Here is a 20,897-nt window from a genome sequence, read left to right as displayed (position 1 = left end):
TGACGCAAGCTGACCTCTGAACTCTGCAACAGCCACAAAAGGAAAGACAAATGTCATATGGCAGGAACTTGTGTCTGCAGATGACCATGATAATTCACTTTAAATGTTAAAATAAAAGTATCATCAGGACGTAGAAAAAGCTTTGCTACAAACAAGGAAAACTTGAGATCAAAGACAATTCTTAAAAAGAACTGTTTTTCTCCTTTACTGTCATTGTACCACCTCTTACAGCTTGAGATAAAGGCTGACTGTAATTGTCGTGTCTCTGCTCTAATTCACAATCACACAAAAGTATACAGCTTTCAGTGCAGTCTCCCTTTGGTTTTCAATACATTAAAATCATGATCATTTTGTGCAGAGTGCAGAGAAGAAAAAAAACCAAGCAAGCAATACAGCAAGTGAGAGGAAAGAAAGAGAGAGAGAGAAAGAGAGAGAGAAAGAGAAAGTCCTCTCCCAAGTGGAAGAGAGGGAAAATAAGGAAACTTTTCAAAGTGTATGGATGGTATTCTTTTCAATTTTCTGTTAGTTTCTCACAGCACATTTAACAGGTCACAAAGTACCTGTACGTTTCTTTCTTTCTGCACAGTCAGTGATTCCTGAATAGCCTTCAGTATTTCCACCATCTGAGCGTTGCTCTCTGCAACAGACGCCTGCAGCTGAGCAACACTTGTCTCCAGCCGCTGCATTCTGTTCTCTGTCTCACTCTTTCCCATCAGCCATGGCCGTATGTAGGTCTGGGAAGAAAGCCACATCGTCAACAATGATTTTCATGTTGAAACTTTTTTTTCTTCTGAATTTCATCAGTAACTAATTCAACAAGCTAGTCTTTCTTGCACGAAAAACAAACAAACAAACAAAATCCTCCAAAAGAATACATGGCATGTAAAACTCTGCACCACTGATGCATACCTCTCCCATGCTCAAATGCACACAAGCAAATGTCTCATGCACAACACACACACACGTGCATACATACACACAAAGAATAGCAGTCCCTATCATTTTTATGCCAATGTTTACAAAATACAGACTTCAGCTGTCCAGCCTAACAAGACCAACCTTAAAAACATTGTACACAGCATATGAAACAGCAGCGACAATGGCAGCTGTTGTGACAATCTCTCGCGTTTTTGTCCATGGTGAAACAGGAAGTGGGGCTGAAACACAGAAAAAACATTGTATTGTATTGCATTGTATTGCATTGTATTGTATTGTACTGTATTGTACTGTATTGTATTGTATTGTATTGTATTGCATTGTATTGCATTACACTTCAGTCACAACACATTTCTCTGTATGAACTTTGGGTTGTTCTCCCTGAGAAGAACACACTGCTGTAGTCTGGCACCATCCACTGAAGAAAAAAAGACTGTTCTGTCTGAGTGTGGTTATGTATGTGTATTTTTCTGTGGAAATTTGCCATGGACAACAACTATCCTGATGCCATGAGCTCTTTAATGTGCACTAGGTTAATGCTGATTATCTTATCTGAAAAGCTAGCATCCTGACCACCACACAAGGTTCAGTGGAGGGAGGAGTAAAGACTCCAGGTCCTTGCTGGAATCAAACCCAGGACTTTAGTTTCCTAGTCAGGTGCTCTGCCACACGGCCACAGCTCCACAAATTCAGCGGTTGAATGTAATGTTCTGTACTGTAACCAATTTAAAAACAGATTTCTCTATGTAAAATATATGGCCAGTTCTTCTCACACAGAGAGCATGTCCGCATTTTGAGTTCCAAGACAGTGTACATTGTAACAATAACCCCGTCAGAGTAGCCCAGCATTTTTTTTTTTAACCCACATGCTCTGATATTACCCTCCACACATATCTGTATTATACTTTTCCCCCCCAACACTTTGATTCTGCATAGGAATAGAATATCATAATTTCAAGTTACAATGCTAAGATAAATGCAGATAAACAATCAACAGTCTATGAAGTTTGAACTCTGTGAAATAAAATCACACTCAGATGGTGTCCAAACACTATCAGAACCAAAAATAAGCGGACGACCACAAAATCTCTATTCAAAACAACAAATACAACAACAAAAACCCAAACACACACACATAAATCTGGGGACACTACCATAAACTACCTTGTAAACACCCAGTACATAGGATATATATAAACCACCTCCCATTTTGGCTGTAAACAGGCCATACACTCACATGGCAAAGGCTCTAAACAGGCCATACACTCACATGGCATAGGCTCTAAACAGGCCCCTACAGGGTGGGGTGGGGGGAGGTAACTAATTGTATCCACTTTTGTAGATGGAGGTGACAGCTTGCTGGGGGTATCGTTTGCACAAGACACAAAACACACAAGCATGCATGCACACAGACAGTATATTTTATATTGAGAGAGAGAGAGGGGGGGGTGTGGGGGGGGGGGGACAGGGAATCAGAACCTTGCTGGAGTCGACACCAGTGGGTCACAGTACAGTATTTGTAATTAACCAGGCCCCTACACTCACGTGGCAAAGGCTGCTGTGCAGGCACAAGGGCAGCACCGTTGAAGGCCTGAGGTGGTGCTGAAGGCAGCAGCCCATTCTGGGAGGGCTGGGGTTCGTCCGTCACACCTGCCCTCTGTACTGCCAGCTGGATCTCATCGCTGGTCAGGCCTGCACAGCAAAAGGGATTAGAGACAGAATAGAACAGAATAGAATGTCTTTATTACCAAGTGTACCAGGGTCACAAGGAATATTGCTAACCCCTGTCAAGTGTTTGTAGGAACCATTGGGAAATCTGGATGAACATTTTGAATTTGGTAAGAATGCTCATACTCCGAGCCACATCAGCAAACATACACTTTATCTACAAGGCATACAAACACTTGGGCCTACTTGCAACACAGTGCAACTGCTACGATAAAGCTGATTGGTCCACTCAATGCTGTTTCAATGCAAATATGCACAGGATTAGCTGAACATCATCAAGTAAGACCAAGGTTAGTAGTGACTGCCCTGGCCTCGTGATTGATAGGTCAAGAGCGTCAGGGTAATGTTACGACAGGGAAGCATGTGATCATGCTAACAAGTTGAAAATGAACTCGGAACAATTTTGACATTGGCGTAACGCCAAAATGCAACTGAGCGTAAGAAAATATGGTGAAATCTCAACAGTTGGCATCTCTACACTTTCATTTTAGTTTCCTTCCCACCCCCTCCTCAAACTATTGTAATCTTGTTCTTTGCTGGTTCGTGTTCTCTTCCACAACAGTGTTTCATCACAAACCATAACAAATCTTTGAGGATCTGGATGAGCCTCCGATTGTAGATTTGTGTGTGTGTGAGTGTGAGTGTGAGTGTGTGAGAGTGTGTGTGTGTGTGTGTGTGTGTGTGTGTGTTACTGGCAGAAGGGCAGAGGAAGAGGGGAATTAAAGGGCTGAGGAGGATAGGGGGTGGGTGGTAATGGTCATCTTTGTGTTTGTGTTTGTGTGTGTGTGTGTGTGTGTGTGTGTTGGGGATTTAGGAAGTGTCGTGTAGGGCCAAGGGCAAAGCCACTTAAATGATGGAAAAGACAGGGAAAAAAGAAATAAAACAACAACTAGAAAACAAACAAACAAACAAAACCCCCCACAAAAAACCACAACTACTACTGTGTGTATATGTGTTGTAAGTAATGGTAAGATGATGTTTTTATTGGGCTTGTTTGACTTTGCTATTATGTATTTCTTGTTATCTTATGTTGAATGCCCTTTAAGTCTTTTATTCTTCTACATATAATCTGCATTTTTCACAAAATTTACCACTCTTCATTCATCTCAAATAATAAGTGATTCTTATCCTGAATCCTAAACACACACACACACACACACAAAATTACCATTGATTTTATACATTGCTAACATTTTAAAAACTGAACAACAAATTACTGCTGTCCACATAATTCCTGCACACACACACACACACACAAACACACACATCTGGACCACTCTACTCTCAGAGAATAAGCATCACCTTAAAAAAGACAAGCAACAACACATTACTAAAATATGGATACTGCCATATATATTGTAATTTTCTCCCCAAAACATGTTGCATACAATATTCTTAATCTGAAAATGTAGAAGAAAAAGATTTAAACTGAAAACATTTCAACAAGTAAAGAGCAGTGGATTACAAAATGAAACAGAAGATGATGTTTTCCATTTACCAAATCAGAATACAGAGCTCAAGTATTCTGACACTCCTTAAAATTAAAAGAAATAAAATGTTAAAAGAAAATGTAAAGTTACTATAGTATGTGTTGACTCAATCCCCAAACCCTCTGCATTTGCCAATCTTTAACATGGTTAATACGGTTAAACATTTCAATTGTATGTGACTATGTAAGCTTCAATGGTATCTGTCAGCTTAATTCATTTGATCAAATATTCAAACTAATTTTGAAGAATATGTTATAATACATTGAAACATAATGACAAAGTGAGTAACAATAACTGAATAAGAACATAACAGAGGATCAGGTCCTCCTTTTCATTCAAAACAAAGTTTGTGTGGTCTCTATCACTGTTGAAATTTCCTGTTCCTTTTGTTTTCCCCTTTAAAAAAAAAAAAATCTGTTGCCTTAAAATTGCTGTTGATGCTATTATTTTTTGTGCTGATTCTGTAAGGACTGAACTGTTTGGCAATACAGATGCAATCTTTATCATAAATATCAAGTCCAGATATACCTTTGCTTTCCAGGAATGTTTTTTTCTGTGACAGTGGACTCTGCCGGACTTTGGGGTTCTGCAAGAATTTTACGGCTGTTGCCACCTTTCCAAAAGACACAATCAGAATAAAGTTAACATAGAAAAGTCAAATACAGGCAGTGAGGCACACAATGCATGCATACAAACACTGAACAGTATATTTGAGAGAGAGAGAGAGAGAGAGAGAGAGAAAGGCAGAGAGAGACAGACACTGAGACAGTCTCAAAGAAAGAGACAGAAGGAGAGAGAGAGAGGGGGGACGGGGAGAGGGGGGTCGGGGGGGGGGGGGGGGGAGGGAGGGAGGGAGGGAGGGAGGGAGGGAGAGAGAGAGAGAGAGAGAGAGAGAGCACAACAAAAACTTCCTCCCGAAACTTACAAGATTCTCACGAGGGCCATCAGACGGTGCAAGAACATCTTTGGATAGTTCTGCCCCTTCTCCTTGCTGGAAATAATTAAAAACAGCAACAACCCAAATTCATTAATGAAACAAAGCCAGTAGTACCAATGCACGAAAATGGTAACTCGCTACCTGGAATATACGAAAAATCGGTCATGCCTAGATTTCCACCATCACCAGATCTGCGTACGTAACGACTTTCTCCCCCAATACATTCAACATACAAATGCACACTACCAAGTTATAGTAAAAAATCTCTCTCATTCCTTTTAACCGTTTTCTCCAACATTTATATTCTGAAAACATGATTAAAATGAAAATATATAGGATCTGTGGGACCTTTGCACTGTCGTCTGCCATGCCAGAAGCCTCCATTTGTGAACAGAGTAACAACCCCTGACCGGAAGTTTTCGAAACACCAAGCGCGATCTTTAACTTGATGGAACTTGTTCGACGTTTTGTAATATTTCACAAGCGTCGCAAATCTTCACAGTCAGTTCATCTGTTTGAAAAGTTTAGCCCATGATGGATAAGTTAGGAACTTAGATAAGCCACAGTAATAAAGCGAGCAAATTCAAGAGGACTCTGAAAGGTGAAAAATACGAGTAGATTGAGTAATTTATAACTTCAACAAGGGGAGATCAATAAGTGAGACTTCGTTAAGTTTTGTTGAGGTCGATGAGCCCACTGATCTAAATAGTTAAGTGCGACAAGCCCACAGATATATGTATAGACATGTATATATATATATATGTAAATATATATCTCAGTGGATGAGCCGGACAACGGGACCGTTTTGAAGTAACAGTTACTCGTGATTGTTCAGGTACTGTTTGGTATAAAGATAGCAGTCAGTGATCACATGTAAATGATATATATATATATATATATATATATATATATATTAGTTTTATTATTATAGAGCATGATCAGATTACCTGATGGCAACGATATAGTTAACAAGACAAACTTTGCCACTAACCAGTTCCACAAATTTTTACTAACCATAACATTAATCTGTGGAATAACCTTTCCTTTGACACCATCAATGCAACATCAGTAAACTCTTTCAAAAACCAAATTGACAAAACTTTTAAGGACCATGTATTTTCCATCAATTTAAATCTTTATCGAGTCAGATATAAATGTAGTATACACTATGCCTGATTAAACCTTGGATCAGTTCACTGATCAGTGATCCAAAAGCACATTAATGGATACTATTACGAGGGCAAAAGGCTTCTAGCCTATAGCCAAATATTTCTGTGATTCTGTGATAGTGTTAAGTAGTCAAGAAGCGTGAGATGGATGGTAGTCTTCTTACTTCATTTCTAACTTATGAAAAAAAGAGTGAAGTTTGTACCAGATAAACTTAAAGTTAGATAAGAAGTTAGATGTTGTGAATGGTAAAGCAGTAGATCAACTGATACAGTAATACATTTTGGATCATATCCTGTTACTGCATCAGTTTCTTGCATTTGTAACCAATGTTTAGCCAAGCAGCATAATTGGTAAACTGTGTGATAAACTGTTAATACTAATAATAGGTTGATAAACTGAACATTCCAAGATCACTTGATTGCTTTGTTTTATTTTTCAGGGTCAGCAGGGTGAGGGTGAAGGGGTGTCAGCATGAGGGCCCAGTGCTGTATCTGCTCTGAGCTGTTTGTCAACAATGAGACCAACATTGCCGCCACTCCGTGTGGCCACGTCTTCCATGAACACTGCCTGGCCAGATGGCTCAACTCCTCCAAGACGTGCCCCTCCTGCCGCAAGAATGTGGTGGAGAGGGCGGTGATCCCCAAGCTGTTCTTTGACGTTGCGGATGAGGAGTCGGAAGAGGTGGACCCAGAGAAGCTGTCTAATGAACTCCAGGTGGGTGAACCCAGGCATGACAGTTGGAACTATGCAAATTGTGTTTTTACGACACTTGGCATTAAAGGCTGACATAGCGCTCGCGAAAAATTTCTGGGTTCTCAGTTAGATTGCAGGCTCGGGGTTGGACAGTTTTTTTGTCTGACCACTCCTGGTCTCGCTTCACTAACAGGCTGTCATGAGTTGGGGGAACCAGTTTCTGGCTGTAAGACATGGGAAAGGAGTCTGGTCTGTTGATATCATTTACATTGAGCAACAGTGTCCCAGTACCACTGTTTACTCTCACCCATACACACTACGCCTCATACCAGTCCAAACAACGGTCATAACTCAAACTCCATCGCCCCCCAACACCCACCTCTCTCTATCTCTCTCTGCTGATTTGAGAAAATACAGTAATGACATAATTATTATGTTGTTTAACAAATGTGTTGATTCTGCTATACCTATAACTGAAACATTTTTCAGATGAATATATGTTTTTACTTTTCATTTTTTTTCATTTTTCTCTTTTTTTTTTACTGTCCGATTATAAATCATTAGTGGATTACTTCAAATGAAAAGCTGAATACTGAAAGATGTTTCTGTTTTTCCATTTTTTTTCTTTTTTTCTTTGTTTGTTGTTGTTGTTTTTTCCAGATAGAGTCCTATAGTTTACTCATTTTTTTCACTGATAGATCGTGAGCAGATTTCTCAATTTCAAATGATGAATGCCTCATTTTGTTATTTAATGATTTGAATATATGTTTTTCGTCTGTCTGTCCCTGGCTATCACACACACACACACACACACACACACACACACACACACACACACACACACACACACACACACACACACACACACTCACACACACACTCTCGCTCGCTTACTCACCCCCTCTCATTCTTTCTGGCACAGGCAAAACTGAAATTCCAGACATGAGCGGCCAGATGCCCAGTGACCTGACTGGCAGGCTTTTCGTTGTCAGTGTGTTTACTTCAGACTGACGACGGCTGCTAAACTTAGAACCTAGATGAAGCGTATATGGACTGGATTGGTCCGCCTCTGTTCTTTTGACTGACAGTGCAAATTTCAAATTTGAAGTTGGCCAACGCAGAATCATTTTCTGAAACTTGCTAAGCTGAGAAATTTTGCAGCAGATTTTTTATTCAGATGTTAGGGCAACATAAAAATTGCACCTGTGCAAACTTATATCTGTGGCTGCCAGTATGTTTATTTTTGTGATGAAAAGTTGATGTGGAGCTGTCATTTTCCCATCAGAACCCAAAAAGGAAAAGTGGAAAACACCTCTTTTTACACAGTTTTTTTTGTGGGTCTTTAAGGTCACTCACACATGCAACACACATTTGCACACACACACAATTGCACAAGCGCTTACTCAGGTGTTGGACTTAACTGGAGGGATGTTTAAGAAAACAAAACAGAAAGAAAAATTGTTGGGCATAATTTTCCACAAAGAAGAACAAGAATGTTATAGACCTTAGACTTGAGGATAAATTGTGTTGTTTACTTTTTTGTTTCTGTGGCAAATTGTGGCTTCTGTTTTTGTTTGCTTTTATAATTCGTCTATTATTAACTAGGTTAGAAAAGGGATGAACTGATATAAAAAATACAGTTATGAACAAAAATGAACTACAACAGCCCAAAGTAAAAGAAACAGAAATAAAACACATAGTATGATCGACACAAGTATGCAGTTATCCTTTTTTTGTACTTTTCATTTTGTTCACCTGCAACACTGAGTCAAGTTTGTATGTGCATGCAGCCACAGGTTTGAATAACCATGCAACTGGAAACCAGTTCTTCATCTTGTTGCCAGACCCTGAGAACTCGGGTGACGGAGCTGAACCAGCACAAGGCCAAGCAGAAGGAGAAGGTCCAAGAGCTGCGGGACAAGCTGAACAAGAAGCAGGACGAACTGGAGACCATCAGTGTTTTGCTGCGACGGGAGCAGGAGACAGGGAGCGCACAGCAGCGAATGCTGGAGCACTTTGAGATGCAGCAGAAGATGCACAAAGAAGAAAGAGCGGAGTTTGTCCACACCAAAAGGAAACTGACAGAGCTGAAGCATGTGGACCTTCTGATCACAGGTGACAAGTGGACTGGCTCAGTCCTTTAAGAAAACTGAAATCAGTTATGTTTAGTCATGTTTTATTTCATGTATATTTATGGTTCTTTATCCATTCCAAGCATGTGCGCCAAAACTGGGGATGGAACTCGGGGGAAACTTGTGTGGGAATCCAGTGCTCTAACTGTTCAGACTCTGCATCTGTGGATGTGACTGTTTCACAAGTTGGCAGTCATAGTGTCAAACTGGGACCATGCAGTTTGAATTGAGTGCTTCATGGAAGCCTTTTTGAAAGTGATGCAGCTTTCTTGCTGGCACTGCAGGTGACTATATTTCCAGTGACTGGTTGATGCTAGAGAATGTTATCGTTCTGAAGGGATTGAAGAGTTGATTTGTGTTGTCACCAGTGTTAGTGATGGTTTGTTGTCTGTAAACATGTCTCACTGTAATTTGAGACACCTGTACAAACAGACTGCCTTACATGTCTTACATGCTGCTTTTATGTCTTCATCTGACTTTTTGATTCAAGATATTTTGTTTGTGACATGTTTTAAGCCCTGTGTGGTTTCATGTCTGTCGGGCTAGGCTGTAACCTTGAAACAAACAAACAAACAAGTAAATGAATAAACAAATAAAAAGAAACCCCACTGACTGACTTGACGGTTACAGGCAGTGTGGAGGACTGCGAGGAGTTGATGCAGCAGTACAGCGGTGGGGACCGCAGCAGTGTCCAGCAGCTGGTCAAGTACGCGGCCATCCTGAAGCGGGAATACAATCAGACCAAAGTGGAGAAGAGAACTCTGAAAGAGCAGGTGGGTGGAGCGTGTTCCTGAGCACCCAGTGTGTGTGGAACATAAACGTTTGTCTTATGCTGTTCAAAGAATGGATGGATTTCCCAGAGCAAAAGTGAGCAGAAAGAAAGGCAGAGACTTTTAGTTTTCAGTACACTTTTTGTGGGAAAATTACTCCGAAGGTTTTATGACAATTCTGTTATTTGTGAATCAGCTGGTTTCACTATAACTAGTGTAAGTTATCATGGGGATGGTACACATCTAGTTATTTATTAGTATTAGTATTATTATTACTTTTTAAAACATCTTAAGAAATGATTGTTTTTGTTTTTTTGGCCTTGGTTTTGATTGTTCCTTAGTATTGCAACCCTACAGCTACTTGCAGATTGCACACATTGTCACCAAAACAGGTAACCAAAGCACCTTAGAGCAAGTGGATCAAATGACAACACATATCTGTGTCTTTACACAGCTTGTCACCCAAACAGGTAATCAAACCTAACCAAACCACTTTAGAGCAGTATCAGTTTCTCAAAGAGGCATCGCTGTGTTTGGACAAATCCATATACGCTACACCACATCTGCTAGGCAGATGACTGACCAGCAGCATAACTCAACGTGCTTAGTCAGGTCTTGAGTGCATGCTTTTGATTATATTTGTGTACCTATCAGAGTGGATTTCTTCTCTAAAACTTTGCTAGAGGACAACACTCTTGTTGCCATGGGCTCTTTTTTCATTGCGTCAAGTGCGATCTGCACACGGGACCTCGGGTTTATTGTCTCATCCAAGTGACGAGACACTCAGTTTGATTTTCTGGTCCAACTTGGGAGAAAGGGGGAGAGTTCAGTTTTATTTTCTGGTCAAACTTGGGAGAAAGGAGGAGAGTTCAGTTTGATTTTCTTAGGAGAAAGGATGAGAGTTCAGTTTGATTTTCTGGTCCAACTTGGGAGAAAGGAGGAGAGTTCAGTTTGATTTTCTGGTCCAACTTGGGAGAAAGGAGGAGAGTTCAGTTTGATTTTCTGGTCCAACTTGGGAGAAAGGAGGAGAGTTCAGTGTGATTTTCTGGTCCAACTTGGGAGAAAGGGCGAGAGTGGGATTCAAACCCACACCCTCATGAAGTCTCTATATTGGCAGCTGAGCGTCTTAACCATTCTGCCACCTTCTTCCTGCTCCTTAGAGCAAGTGCTTTCCAACTGAAGGGTCTCTCCTACTTTCATATCTTCACTCACATATGCTCAGGTGTGAAAGTTCTTATTGATTCATTCTCATTCATATTAGTTTGAAATTTGAAGAACTGATTAGAAATAGAATGATGAAAATTGATAGATGAAAGTGTAAAAAAAAAAAAGAGAGAGAGAGAGAGAGAAAAAAAAAAGGCTAAAAGATCCTCAGGAAAAATCTTGACCATCATCATGTGTGTTTTACACCTGTAGTGATTTTATCATGAGGACCTTTAAGCCAGCTTTAACACTTTGGTGGTTTTTGGTTGTTTTTGTTGTTGTTGTTGTTTTTTTAACATAAAGTCTGGCAGTCATTTTTTTTTTAAACTTTGATCAAACAAGCATCATACTTTATCTTCTTGTACCCAGCTGGACACGTACAAGAAGAGTAGTTACGCAGCCACTCGGGATCTGGTGGAGATGAAGGCAGGCTACAGAGCCCTACAGGAGCAGCTGTCCCGGTCAGAGGACGACTTGAAGCAGGCAGAGAAAACCAATGCCGCCCTGAAAGCCAAGCTGTCCAAGCTGCAGTACGCCCGGAAACACCCTGCGGAGACCAGTGGAAGCTTCCTAGAGACTCCCAAGGCCCACAACCTGTCGGACAATGCTTTCCCACAAACCCCAAAGCTTCCCCTGAATGGAGGTGGAGAGACCAGTGCAGAATCATTCGTCACGCCCAAAATGTCCAAACCTTCAGGGTCCACATCGCTAGATCTGGGCTGCGACAGGATGCTGATGGGCCTGGACGACGACGGTGCTTTGAACCAGTCGTTTGACCTTTTTGAAGAGTCCCCCCAGACGCAGGTGAGGAAGACCTGTGAGGAGAACAACATGAAAGTGGTGAAAATCTCAACGGCAGCCACTGCCAGCAGAGCAACGAAACGTGTGCGGACAGACGCGGATCAGGCCAATTCGTTTCCCTTGTCCACACTGAACATCATGAAGAAGAGAGACAAAGCCGGGCAGTTGCTGGGCAGCACGGTCATCAGGAAGGACTACAATGGGTTTGGGGGGACATCGTCCTTCACCCAGCCTCTTGGCCCTCCCAAGTTTGGTGCTTTCAAAGCCACAAGCAAAGCCAAAAGGACTGCCCAGACGTGGAAGAAAATGAAAAACCCGTCTTTGCCGACACTGGACGGGTTTGTCGACCTGACCAACAACTGAGTGGGGCAGAGAGGACTGAGAAGGACATACAATATTTTTTTTTATTGTTTGCTTCCAGAAAGTGGAAACAAATATTGTGATTATCCCAGAATTTCTCTCAAGCCATGTTTTCCTGTCTGTATTTGTGCTGTTTGGTTCTTGTTCGCATTATGAAACTGACCTTGAACCTCACAGTGATGCAAGGTTTTTACCTTTTTATTTCTTCGTTTGCCTATGTATCTTTGTGAGAAAGAAACTGAAGAAGAAAAAAATTATTAAAAAAAGCATATACAGCTGGTTATGAATTATTTATACATCGTATGGGAAGATATCTTCTCCAATTAAAGATCGGAAAGAGGAGGGAAAAGAAGCAGACAAATGAATGTTCATACAAGGGCACATGTGTATGTGTACATATACATACTATATCTACTCATACACCAACACCCACCCACCTGCATGTGCGCGCATGCTCAAGTCTCAGAAAAATACATGCACATTTGCACTCAACCCTACTTCACGGCCCCCCCACACACACACGACACACAGTAACACATACACAAACCAAACACCATCATTTGGTGAATATATTATATATGTATGCTCTGTTTACTTTTCCTGGTGTACATATTCTGTGTTTTACTGTTATTTTGTGTAAATGGACAGTGATATGCCTTGTTTAACTGGGCTTAATTGGTTATGATCGTCTGGCAATCTTGACACGAATCATACTTTGAGGGTGAATGTCAGCTTCAAAATCCAGATGTAAATAAACCACAGAATGTCAGTGCACTGTCCAGGTGTGTAAATAATGAGTATCACAAGAGTATGATAGGAAACCAGAGATTTCATACACTTCAGTTTCAGTACAGTAGTTGTTTTGTGACACACTTGTGTGCTATGAACAGGTTAATGTCATGAAAAGCTTGAACCCAAACCAGTGATGGTAAAAAATACAGAGGAACTTAACAGTGAGGCTAGGAGCGTTCAACACACTGAAGGAAGGAGTGGCAGCCACGGTACAGCTTGTCCGCTTGATAGCTGTTTGATTACCTCTGAGCAGGCTGATCTGAATCCTGATTCATGACAGTCAACAAGGAGCAAAAAGCTGATATTTTTAACGCTGTCAACCTTTAGATGCACAACACACTTTCCACTGGTTTATGAAAGTTTCAGAACCACTGATGTGTGGGGTTTTTTTTGTGGCCAGTCATCCATGATATATTGATTCATTTTTCTTGGTTTCTGTATTGAGCGTTGGGAGCAGTCAGGGTCAACTCAGTGAAGGTTGTCAGTGGTTACCAATCAAACACTTGTGGGGACAGATGATTCAGCAGTTGATATGTGTTGATCTTATGCTGTGTTTTTGAATTTGTGTGTATCTATATATATATCTCAAGGTTTTGTTTGAATTATACCTGCTGGTACATTTTCCCTGTACTCTAAAAATGTGAAAAATACCCAGGTGTATTAAAGATTGTCCTGACTGCATTGTCTGATTACGCACGCATTTTTCTTGTCTGTGTTTCTTGTATTTATGTATGGATATGTGGGTGTGCATGCTTACATTGCGTGTGTGTGTGTGTGTGTGTGTGTGTGTGTGTGTGGTGTGTGTGTGTGTGTGTGTGTGTGTGTGTGTGTGAATTTTTTAACTAGTAATCATGCAGTGCATGGTGAAAATTCCTTGAAATTTACTATTGGTCATGAGAAGTGCATAACAATTCTAATTGTCTCATGTACATATTTTGGTGGGCCTTGAGAAGTACCAATGTTCAGTGACAATTATTTTTGCATTGTATATATGTATTTGGTCCCCATCACATTTATCTAACACTATCATACTAATGTATTTGATGGACTAAGATTTTAATAGATGTATCATAAATATGACACACATGTATGTGACCACACACGCACACGCACACATGAACACATTGGTGGAGCTGATTAAGAGCTGCATTTCACACACACACACACACACACACACACACATACTATTCTGTGCACCTTCACAAATACACATGCACATGCCATTCCACACACACACACACACACACACACACACACACACACACACACACACACACACACTATTCTATGCACCTTCACAAACACACATACACATGCCATTCTACACACACACACACACACACACACACACACACACACTCACACACTATTCCGTGCACCTTCACAAACACACATGCACATGCCATTCTACATACACACACACACATACACACACACCACACACACACACACACACACACACTATTCTGTGCACCTTCACAAACACACATGCACATGCCATTCTGCACACACACACACACACACACACACACACACACACACACACACACACTATTCTGTGCACCTTCACAAACACACATACACATGCCATTCTACACACACACACACACACACACACACACACACACACACATCTGTGCACTATCACAAACACACATGCACATGCTATTCTACACACACATCACACACACACACACACACACACACACACATGTAACAATTACTAAGTACTGTCATTAAACATTTCACACATGTCCTTTTATTGGTATCACTCTTTGGTTTGTATGAAAGCAGTGTATTGCAGGGAAAGACTTGACCTGTGATAGGATATTGACTGCGTATTGCTGTTGTGGATGTTTGGAATGCATGCATGCATCAAACACTTGATGTTTAATATTTTTGTTGTTGTTGTTTTTTTGCTATTTTATGTTTGAGCGGAAGGGTTAAAATTATATGCATCACTGAGGATTTAGAAATGAAATATTTGCAACAGTGAACACACACAACCACACACACACACACATCATTATCATTGCATCACACAGGCTCACTTTGTTTACATGTGTCAGTCAATGAAAACTGGAATGCAATGACTTCACATTGTTCCCTTCTTCCCCCCATTCTTTCTCTCTATCTCTCTCTATCTCTCTATCTTTCTATCTCTCTCTATCTATATATCATGTATATTGTTCCCCCCATTCTCTCTCTCTCTCTATCTATATATCATGTATATTGTTCCCCCCATTCTCTCTCTCTCTATATATATATATCATGTATATTGTTCCCCCCATTCTCTCTCTCTCTCTCTCTCTCTATATATATATATATATCATGTATATTGTTCCCCCTATTCTATCTCTCTATATCTCTATCTATATATCATGTATATTGTTCCCCCCATTCTCTCTCTATCTCTCTCTCTACCTATACATCTTGTATATTATATATCATGTATATTGTTCCCCCCATTCTCTCTCTCTCTCTCTCTCTCTCTCTCTCTCTCTCTATCTGTATATCATGTATATTGTTCCCCCCATTCTCTATCTCTCTATCTATATATCATGTATATTGTTCCCCCCATTCTCTCTCTCTCTCTCTCTCTCTCTCTCTCTCTCTCTCTCTCTCTCTCTCTCTCTCTATATATATATATATATATATATCATGTATATAGTTACCCCCATTCTCTCTCTCTCTCTATCTATATATCATGTATATAGTTACCCCCATTCTCTCTCTCTCTCTATCTATATATCATGTATATAGTTACCCCCATTCTCTCTCTCTCTCTCTCTCTCTCTCTCTCTCTATATATATATATATATATATATCATGTATATTGTTCCCCCCATTCTCTATCTCTCTATCTATATATCATGTATTTGTTCCCCCCATTCTCTCTCTCGCTCTCTCTCTCTCTCTATCTATATATCATATATATTGTTCCCCCCATTCTCTCTATCTATATATCATGTATATTGTTCCCCCCATTCTCTCTCTCTATCTCTCTCTCTCTATCTATATATCATATATATTGTTCCCTCCTTGGGGATGCAGGGGTTTTCAGTACAAATAGCATCTCCGACTTCTGGAAATTATGTGCAAGAAATTTCCTCTTTTCTATCACTCTCTTTGTTTTTGCCTTTTTTCTTCCTTACTGTTGTCTCTTTTATCTGCTTTGCCAGCTATTGTGAGTGAAGAATAGCCCATAGGAAATCAGTGTGGTTGTGCATTTTCATGTGTTGTATTTGATTGGGGGGTTCGGGGGGCTTAGCCAGACCTACTCTTAATAAAAGGAAACTTCAGTTAATTAGAAAGATTTTTTATGACAATTATGAAACATTTCATTTTATTGAGAAATAAAAGAATCTGTTCTAAACAGCTGTGACTGTTGTATATGTGACATGTATTGTCTTGGTGTGTGTATGTGTGTGTGTGTGTGTGTGTGTGTGTGTGTGTGTGTGTGCAGCTTTTTCATGTGCAAAGGTGTGTTACGCACTATTGTATACTATATGTATTGTTTCACATGAGGCGCTTATAGCCCATTATATCGGGAGTTTGCCCCTTATCAGTACTATCTTTTCTAATAATTATTCCCCCATGGGATGCCAGGGGTCGTTCAGTGTAAACAGCATCCCCATCTTCCGGATATTCTGCACTATAAATTTCTGCTTTTCTATTGCTCTCTTTATTTCTGCCTTTTCAAATCTTTCACTGTTGTCTCCTTTTTCTGCCTTCCCAGTCCAGTCCATTCCCCTTTCTTTTTTAGAGCAAGCCTTGACACTTTTCTTTTGTTTTCCGCAGACTATGACATACTGTCTGTACTGTTTTGCTGTGGCAATTTGGTACTGAAATTGAAAACACTGAGATGGGCACAAGCTGTCCATTCTGCAGTGTCATTTGCATATATGGCCTTTTTATGCATTTTTTTTTTTTTTTTTGTTTGTCTTTGTCTCTTTCAGAATGTGTGTGTGTGTGTGTGTGTGTGTGTGTGTGTGTGTGTGTGTGTTCTCCCCCTCCCTCCCTTTCCATGTTTCTCTCTTTCCCTCCCCCCTCAGGTGTAAGCCCATCCATGACTCAGTTAAGGGAAGCCGAGTTTTGTTTAGGAGCGGTTGCTTTTCCTTGTGAGCTGCCCTTCAAACGCCCGATGGACCTGAAAGAACACCATGACCACCCATCTTGTTCTTCGTGGACTGCGACTCCCATGTTCACTCGTGTAGTCCATGGGCTTTTTACGTGTATCACTGTTTTTACCCCGTCATGTAGGCAGTCATTCTCCGTTTTCGGGGTGTGTGGGTGCATGTCAGATGTGTTCTTGTTTCCCCAGCTAACCCGGCGAACACTGACACAGCTTACGGGATCTTAACGAGCGTATTTTGATCTTCTGCTCGCATATACACATGAAGGGGGTTCAGGCACTGGGAATCTCCTCCCTTCACCCACCATGCGCTGTCACTGACTGGGATTCGAACCCGCGACCCTCAAGTTGAAAACCAGTTCAACGCTTTAACCACTCACCCAACAATGGTGACCCAACAATGACCCTTAGTCAGCCCCCCCCACGCCCCCCCACCCCCACACACACACTTATTTGTACAAGCACACACACACATACGCCCATATCCCCCTCCCACAACCCTACACACATATGTACAAATATATATATGCACACCCGCACGTTCCAATATTCCGTTGCTCCCACAGCGTAGACATGCATACACACACATACCTCATCCTCCACACACACACACACACACGCACGCACGCACACACGTGCACAGAGCTCTCCTGACACATGTGTACACCTACACCCTCGCGCACGCACACACGCACACAGACACACCAACACACACATACACACACAGGCTGCCACTGACTGGCCGCAAGAGGGGTGGGAAAAAATCTGTGATGCTAAGAACGTGGCGTCTAGTGTGTTGCTCAGTCTATTGTATTTGGAAAAGCCCACACAGACTCTGTTTTGTTTTTAACATTCTGCGTGCTGTCAACCAGTGTCCTCTGTCAGCGTGAGAAGACGGAGACACACCAGTTCGTTTGAACATTGTGCGTGCTGTCAAGACCGGTCCCCTCTGTCGGCGTGAGAAGAGACGCACCAGGATGGCTCTTGATCTCCCTCCTTTTCCGGTCGCCTTCCCTGTGCGGTGAGCTATTTCCACGTCGGCGGCAGACACAGACGGAAACACCCAACTTTTGAGTGAAAACGTTGACGCATTGTTTGATGCAGTCATCCACGGATTCTTCTTGCTACGTCTCAGGAACTCCAAAGTCCCGGAGGTTCCATTGCCTCCCGTGCTGTTCCTGGTCGTTCAGCGCGCGTCGTGTTGCTGGCCTCTGCTCGTTGCTGCGTCAGGTCGTTCAGCGCGCGTCGTGTTGCTGGCCTCTGTTCGTTGCTGCGCCAGGTCGTTCAGCGCGCGTCGTGTCGCTGGCCTCTCTTCGTTGCTGCGCCAGGTCGTTCAGCGCGCGTCGTGTCGCTGGCCTCTCTTCGTTGCTGCGCCAGGTCGTTCAGCGCGCGTCGTGTCGCTGGCCTCTCTTCGTTGCTGCGTCAGCTGGCCTTGAATGTCTTCCCGCACCCTCTTCTGTTCGGTCACTTCTGCTTTCAGTTTGTCGTTTTCACGCTGCAGGTCGAAGATAGTGCCTTCCAGCCTTTCTACTCTGCTGGGTCACTTCTGCTTTCAGTTTGTCGTTTTACGCTGCAGGTCGAAGATAGTGCCTTCCAGCCTTTCTACTCTACCTGTCAGTGATGCTCTCATTCTTTCCATATCGTCTCTCAGCTGTAGAATGTCTTGTTGACAAAGTCTTCTGTTTTGTTGCTAAGGCCAACATTGTCTCTTTAATTTCTTGTAAAGTTGTTTGTAAATCCATGTCTTCGCTATTTTCACTGTCGTGTCTCTGCTTTTTTTTGTTTTGTTTGTTTTTTGTCCTGTTTACTTTTACTGATTGCTGTTGCTGTCACTATTTTTATTTTCAGGGCTGAGACACACGTCACTGACTGAAGATGACGAGGATTGCTTCTTTTTTTTTTGTCCCCCCCCCCCCAACAGAAATTTTGTTATCGTACTGGTCATTTTCTTCACCACTTCATTGTCCTGTACATAGTTTCAATATCATGTCACAGTTCCTCCTCTCAAAAAACACTTTTCTGGCGCATAACAGAAAACTAAGACTGAGGAACTCACAAACAGAACACCCAGCTCACCTGTTCAATTGCCTCGTTTTCACTCCATTCAGTGCTCCGTGCGCGCACTGCGTTCAGAGCAATAATAATATAACCACTTGCAGTAGCTCCATGTCTCCGTGCGCGCACTGCGTTCAGAGCAATTATAATATACCACTTACAGTAGTTCCATGTGATGAGGACAAAATCGACTTACCTCGTACATTAAGAAGCAAATTGTCTGACATCAGTGATGTGGGACACACCACCCTGATAAATCAACAGGCTTCCATTCAGTGACTCTTGATACAGCAAGCACACTGTGTGTGAAGGCATGGCGCAACATTTAGTTGATAAGCCACCCCTTACTCTCAAAGGGCACTTTGTTAGCAAGCGCGGGGCGCCCCCACGCTTTCTCGCAATTGAGAGAAAACGTGGGAGGGGAACGACCACACTTTCTCGCAATCCCACAATTTCTCTCAAAGAGAGAGATCGTGAAGGCCCCCACCCCACCCCCTACCCCCGATTTATCTCAAAGTGAGAGATTGCGAGAAACTGTCGGCTAACAGTTCACTGACGACACAGCACACCAGCTCACCAAACACATTCCAAGAGCACTCTATGCTGATGATCTGGCGGTATGGATCTCAGCGAAACATCCAGCCAAGTGACATGCTGAATGCAGACAGTTTTAAACTCGCCGTCTCACTGGGCTCGAGAATGGATGGTGACCATCAACAAAACAAAAACGAAAGCCACCATGTTCTCCCTCTCCCCCAAGAAGGAAATGTACCCCCTCACTATTGACGGACAGGAAGTACCACAGCAAGACTCCGACCTGCCTTGGCGTGAAGCTTGATCGGAAGCTGACATGGTCTGCCCACATCAGCAACACAGAATCCAGGGCAATGAAGAAGACGGTTGTGATCAGAAAACGTGCTGGCATAAAATGGGCAACAAACTCTAAGATGCTGACCCAGGTGCACACAGGATCTGTGAGACCCCAACTCGAGTATGCCTCAACATCCTGGTCAACAGGTGCCAAGACAAACACAGACCGACTCACCAAAGTCCAAAACACACGCTCCTGGCTAATCACAGGAGGAATGAAAACAGTGCCCATCTCTGCAATGGAAAAGACAATACAGATGCACTCACTGGACGAACGGCGAAATGAAAACAGTGCCCATCTCTGCAATGGGAAAGACAATACAGATGCACTCACTGGACGAACGGCAAAATGAAAAGATGCTGCATCAAGCAGAAAAGACAAAGAGACTGCCATCCCATCGATTGCATGCTAAGCTCCAGGAGCCAACAAAAAACAGACTAAAGAGACAAATTCTGAACCACTTTGTAAAGGTGACCCAACGACACCTTACTAGTGTCCTGCTTCCCCAACAACAACAGGTGGAATCCCTACAGGACTATGAGGATTGGCAGTCAGAGGAGCTGAACATAGTCCTCGATGTTCCTGGAGTAGGCAGGAAGGACACCCACATCAATGCAGAACTGAGGAACGTGACCCTCGAGAGCTGGATCAAGACTATGCATGTGACAGACGGACCCATGCCTACACAGATGGCTCTGCTGAGAATGGTGTGAAAAATGGTGGCGGGGGTCTTCTCATTAGACTCCCAGACAGCAGCCGTATCACAGTCCATCCCTACCGGTCAGCTGTCGAGCAGAGGCTTGTGCACTGCTTCATGCAGCACA

At 42.2% G+C, this 20,897-nt stretch overlaps 2 protein-coding genes across 2 annotated transcripts in view; one reads left to right on the top strand and one right to left on the bottom strand.

Moving 5' to 3' along the window:
- LOC143287179 (peroxisomal membrane protein PEX14-like) overlaps nucleotides 1-5,477 on the bottom strand; it is an 11,006-nt gene extending 5,529 nt beyond the window's left edge. The window contains exons 1-7 of the mRNA XM_076595123.1: nucleotides 5,440-5,477; nucleotides 5,080-5,145; nucleotides 4,683-4,767; nucleotides 2,482-2,628; nucleotides 1,060-1,157; nucleotides 561-734; nucleotides 1-23 (exon numbers count right to left, since the gene is read on the bottom strand). The exon at nucleotides 1-23 is cut by the window's left edge and continues 66 nt beyond it. Of these exons, the coding sequence (XP_076451238.1) occupies nucleotides 1-23; nucleotides 561-734; nucleotides 1,060-1,157; nucleotides 2,482-2,628; nucleotides 4,683-4,767; nucleotides 5,080-5,145; nucleotides 5,440-5,475 (629 nt within the window). The 5' untranslated portion in view covers nucleotides 5,476-5,477. The remainder of the gene's footprint in view (nucleotides 24-560; nucleotides 735-1,059; nucleotides 1,158-2,481; nucleotides 2,629-4,682; nucleotides 4,768-5,079; nucleotides 5,146-5,439) is intronic.
- Nucleotide 5,478: 1 nt separating this feature from the next.
- Nucleotides 5,479-13,706, top strand: LOC143287608 (E3 ubiquitin-protein ligase TRAIP-like). Its single transcript, XM_076595726.1, has 5 exons — nucleotides 5,479-5,692; nucleotides 6,701-6,975; nucleotides 8,799-9,069; nucleotides 9,717-9,859; nucleotides 11,429-13,706. The coding sequence occupies exons 2-5, from the start codon at nucleotides 6,733-6,735 to the stop codon at nucleotides 12,221-12,223; spliced, it is 1,452 nt and encodes a 483-aa protein (XP_076451841.1). The 5' UTR covers nucleotides 5,479-5,692; nucleotides 6,701-6,732; the 3' UTR covers nucleotides 12,224-13,706.
- The last annotated feature ends 7,191 nt before the right edge of the window (nucleotides 13,707-20,897 follow it).

Source organism: Babylonia areolata, chromosome 11 (assembly GCF_041734735.1).
Source record: "Babylonia areolata isolate BAREFJ2019XMU chromosome 11, ASM4173473v1, whole genome shotgun sequence".
Taxonomy (NCBI): domain Eukaryota; kingdom Metazoa; phylum Mollusca; class Gastropoda; order Neogastropoda; family Buccinidae; genus Babylonia; species Babylonia areolata.
The sequence above is the reverse complement of the archived record's forward strand: the minus strand, read 5'-3'. Positions and strand labels throughout refer to the sequence as shown.

Excerpts from the sequence above, each read along its gene's own strand:
- LOC143287608 (XM_076595726.1), top strand. The coding sequence starts at position 6,733 with ATGAGGGCCCAGTGCTGTATCTGCTCTGAGCTGTTTGTCAACAATGAG. Across the intron at positions 6,976-8,798 it reads AGCTGTCTAATGAACTCCAG|ACCCTGAGAACTCGGGTGAC; the intron begins GTGGGTGAACCC and ends TCTTGTTGCCAG. Across the intron at positions 9,070-9,716 it reads TGTGGACCTTCTGATCACAG|GCAGTGTGGAGGACTGCGAG; the intron begins GTGACAAGTGGA and ends TGACGGTTACAG.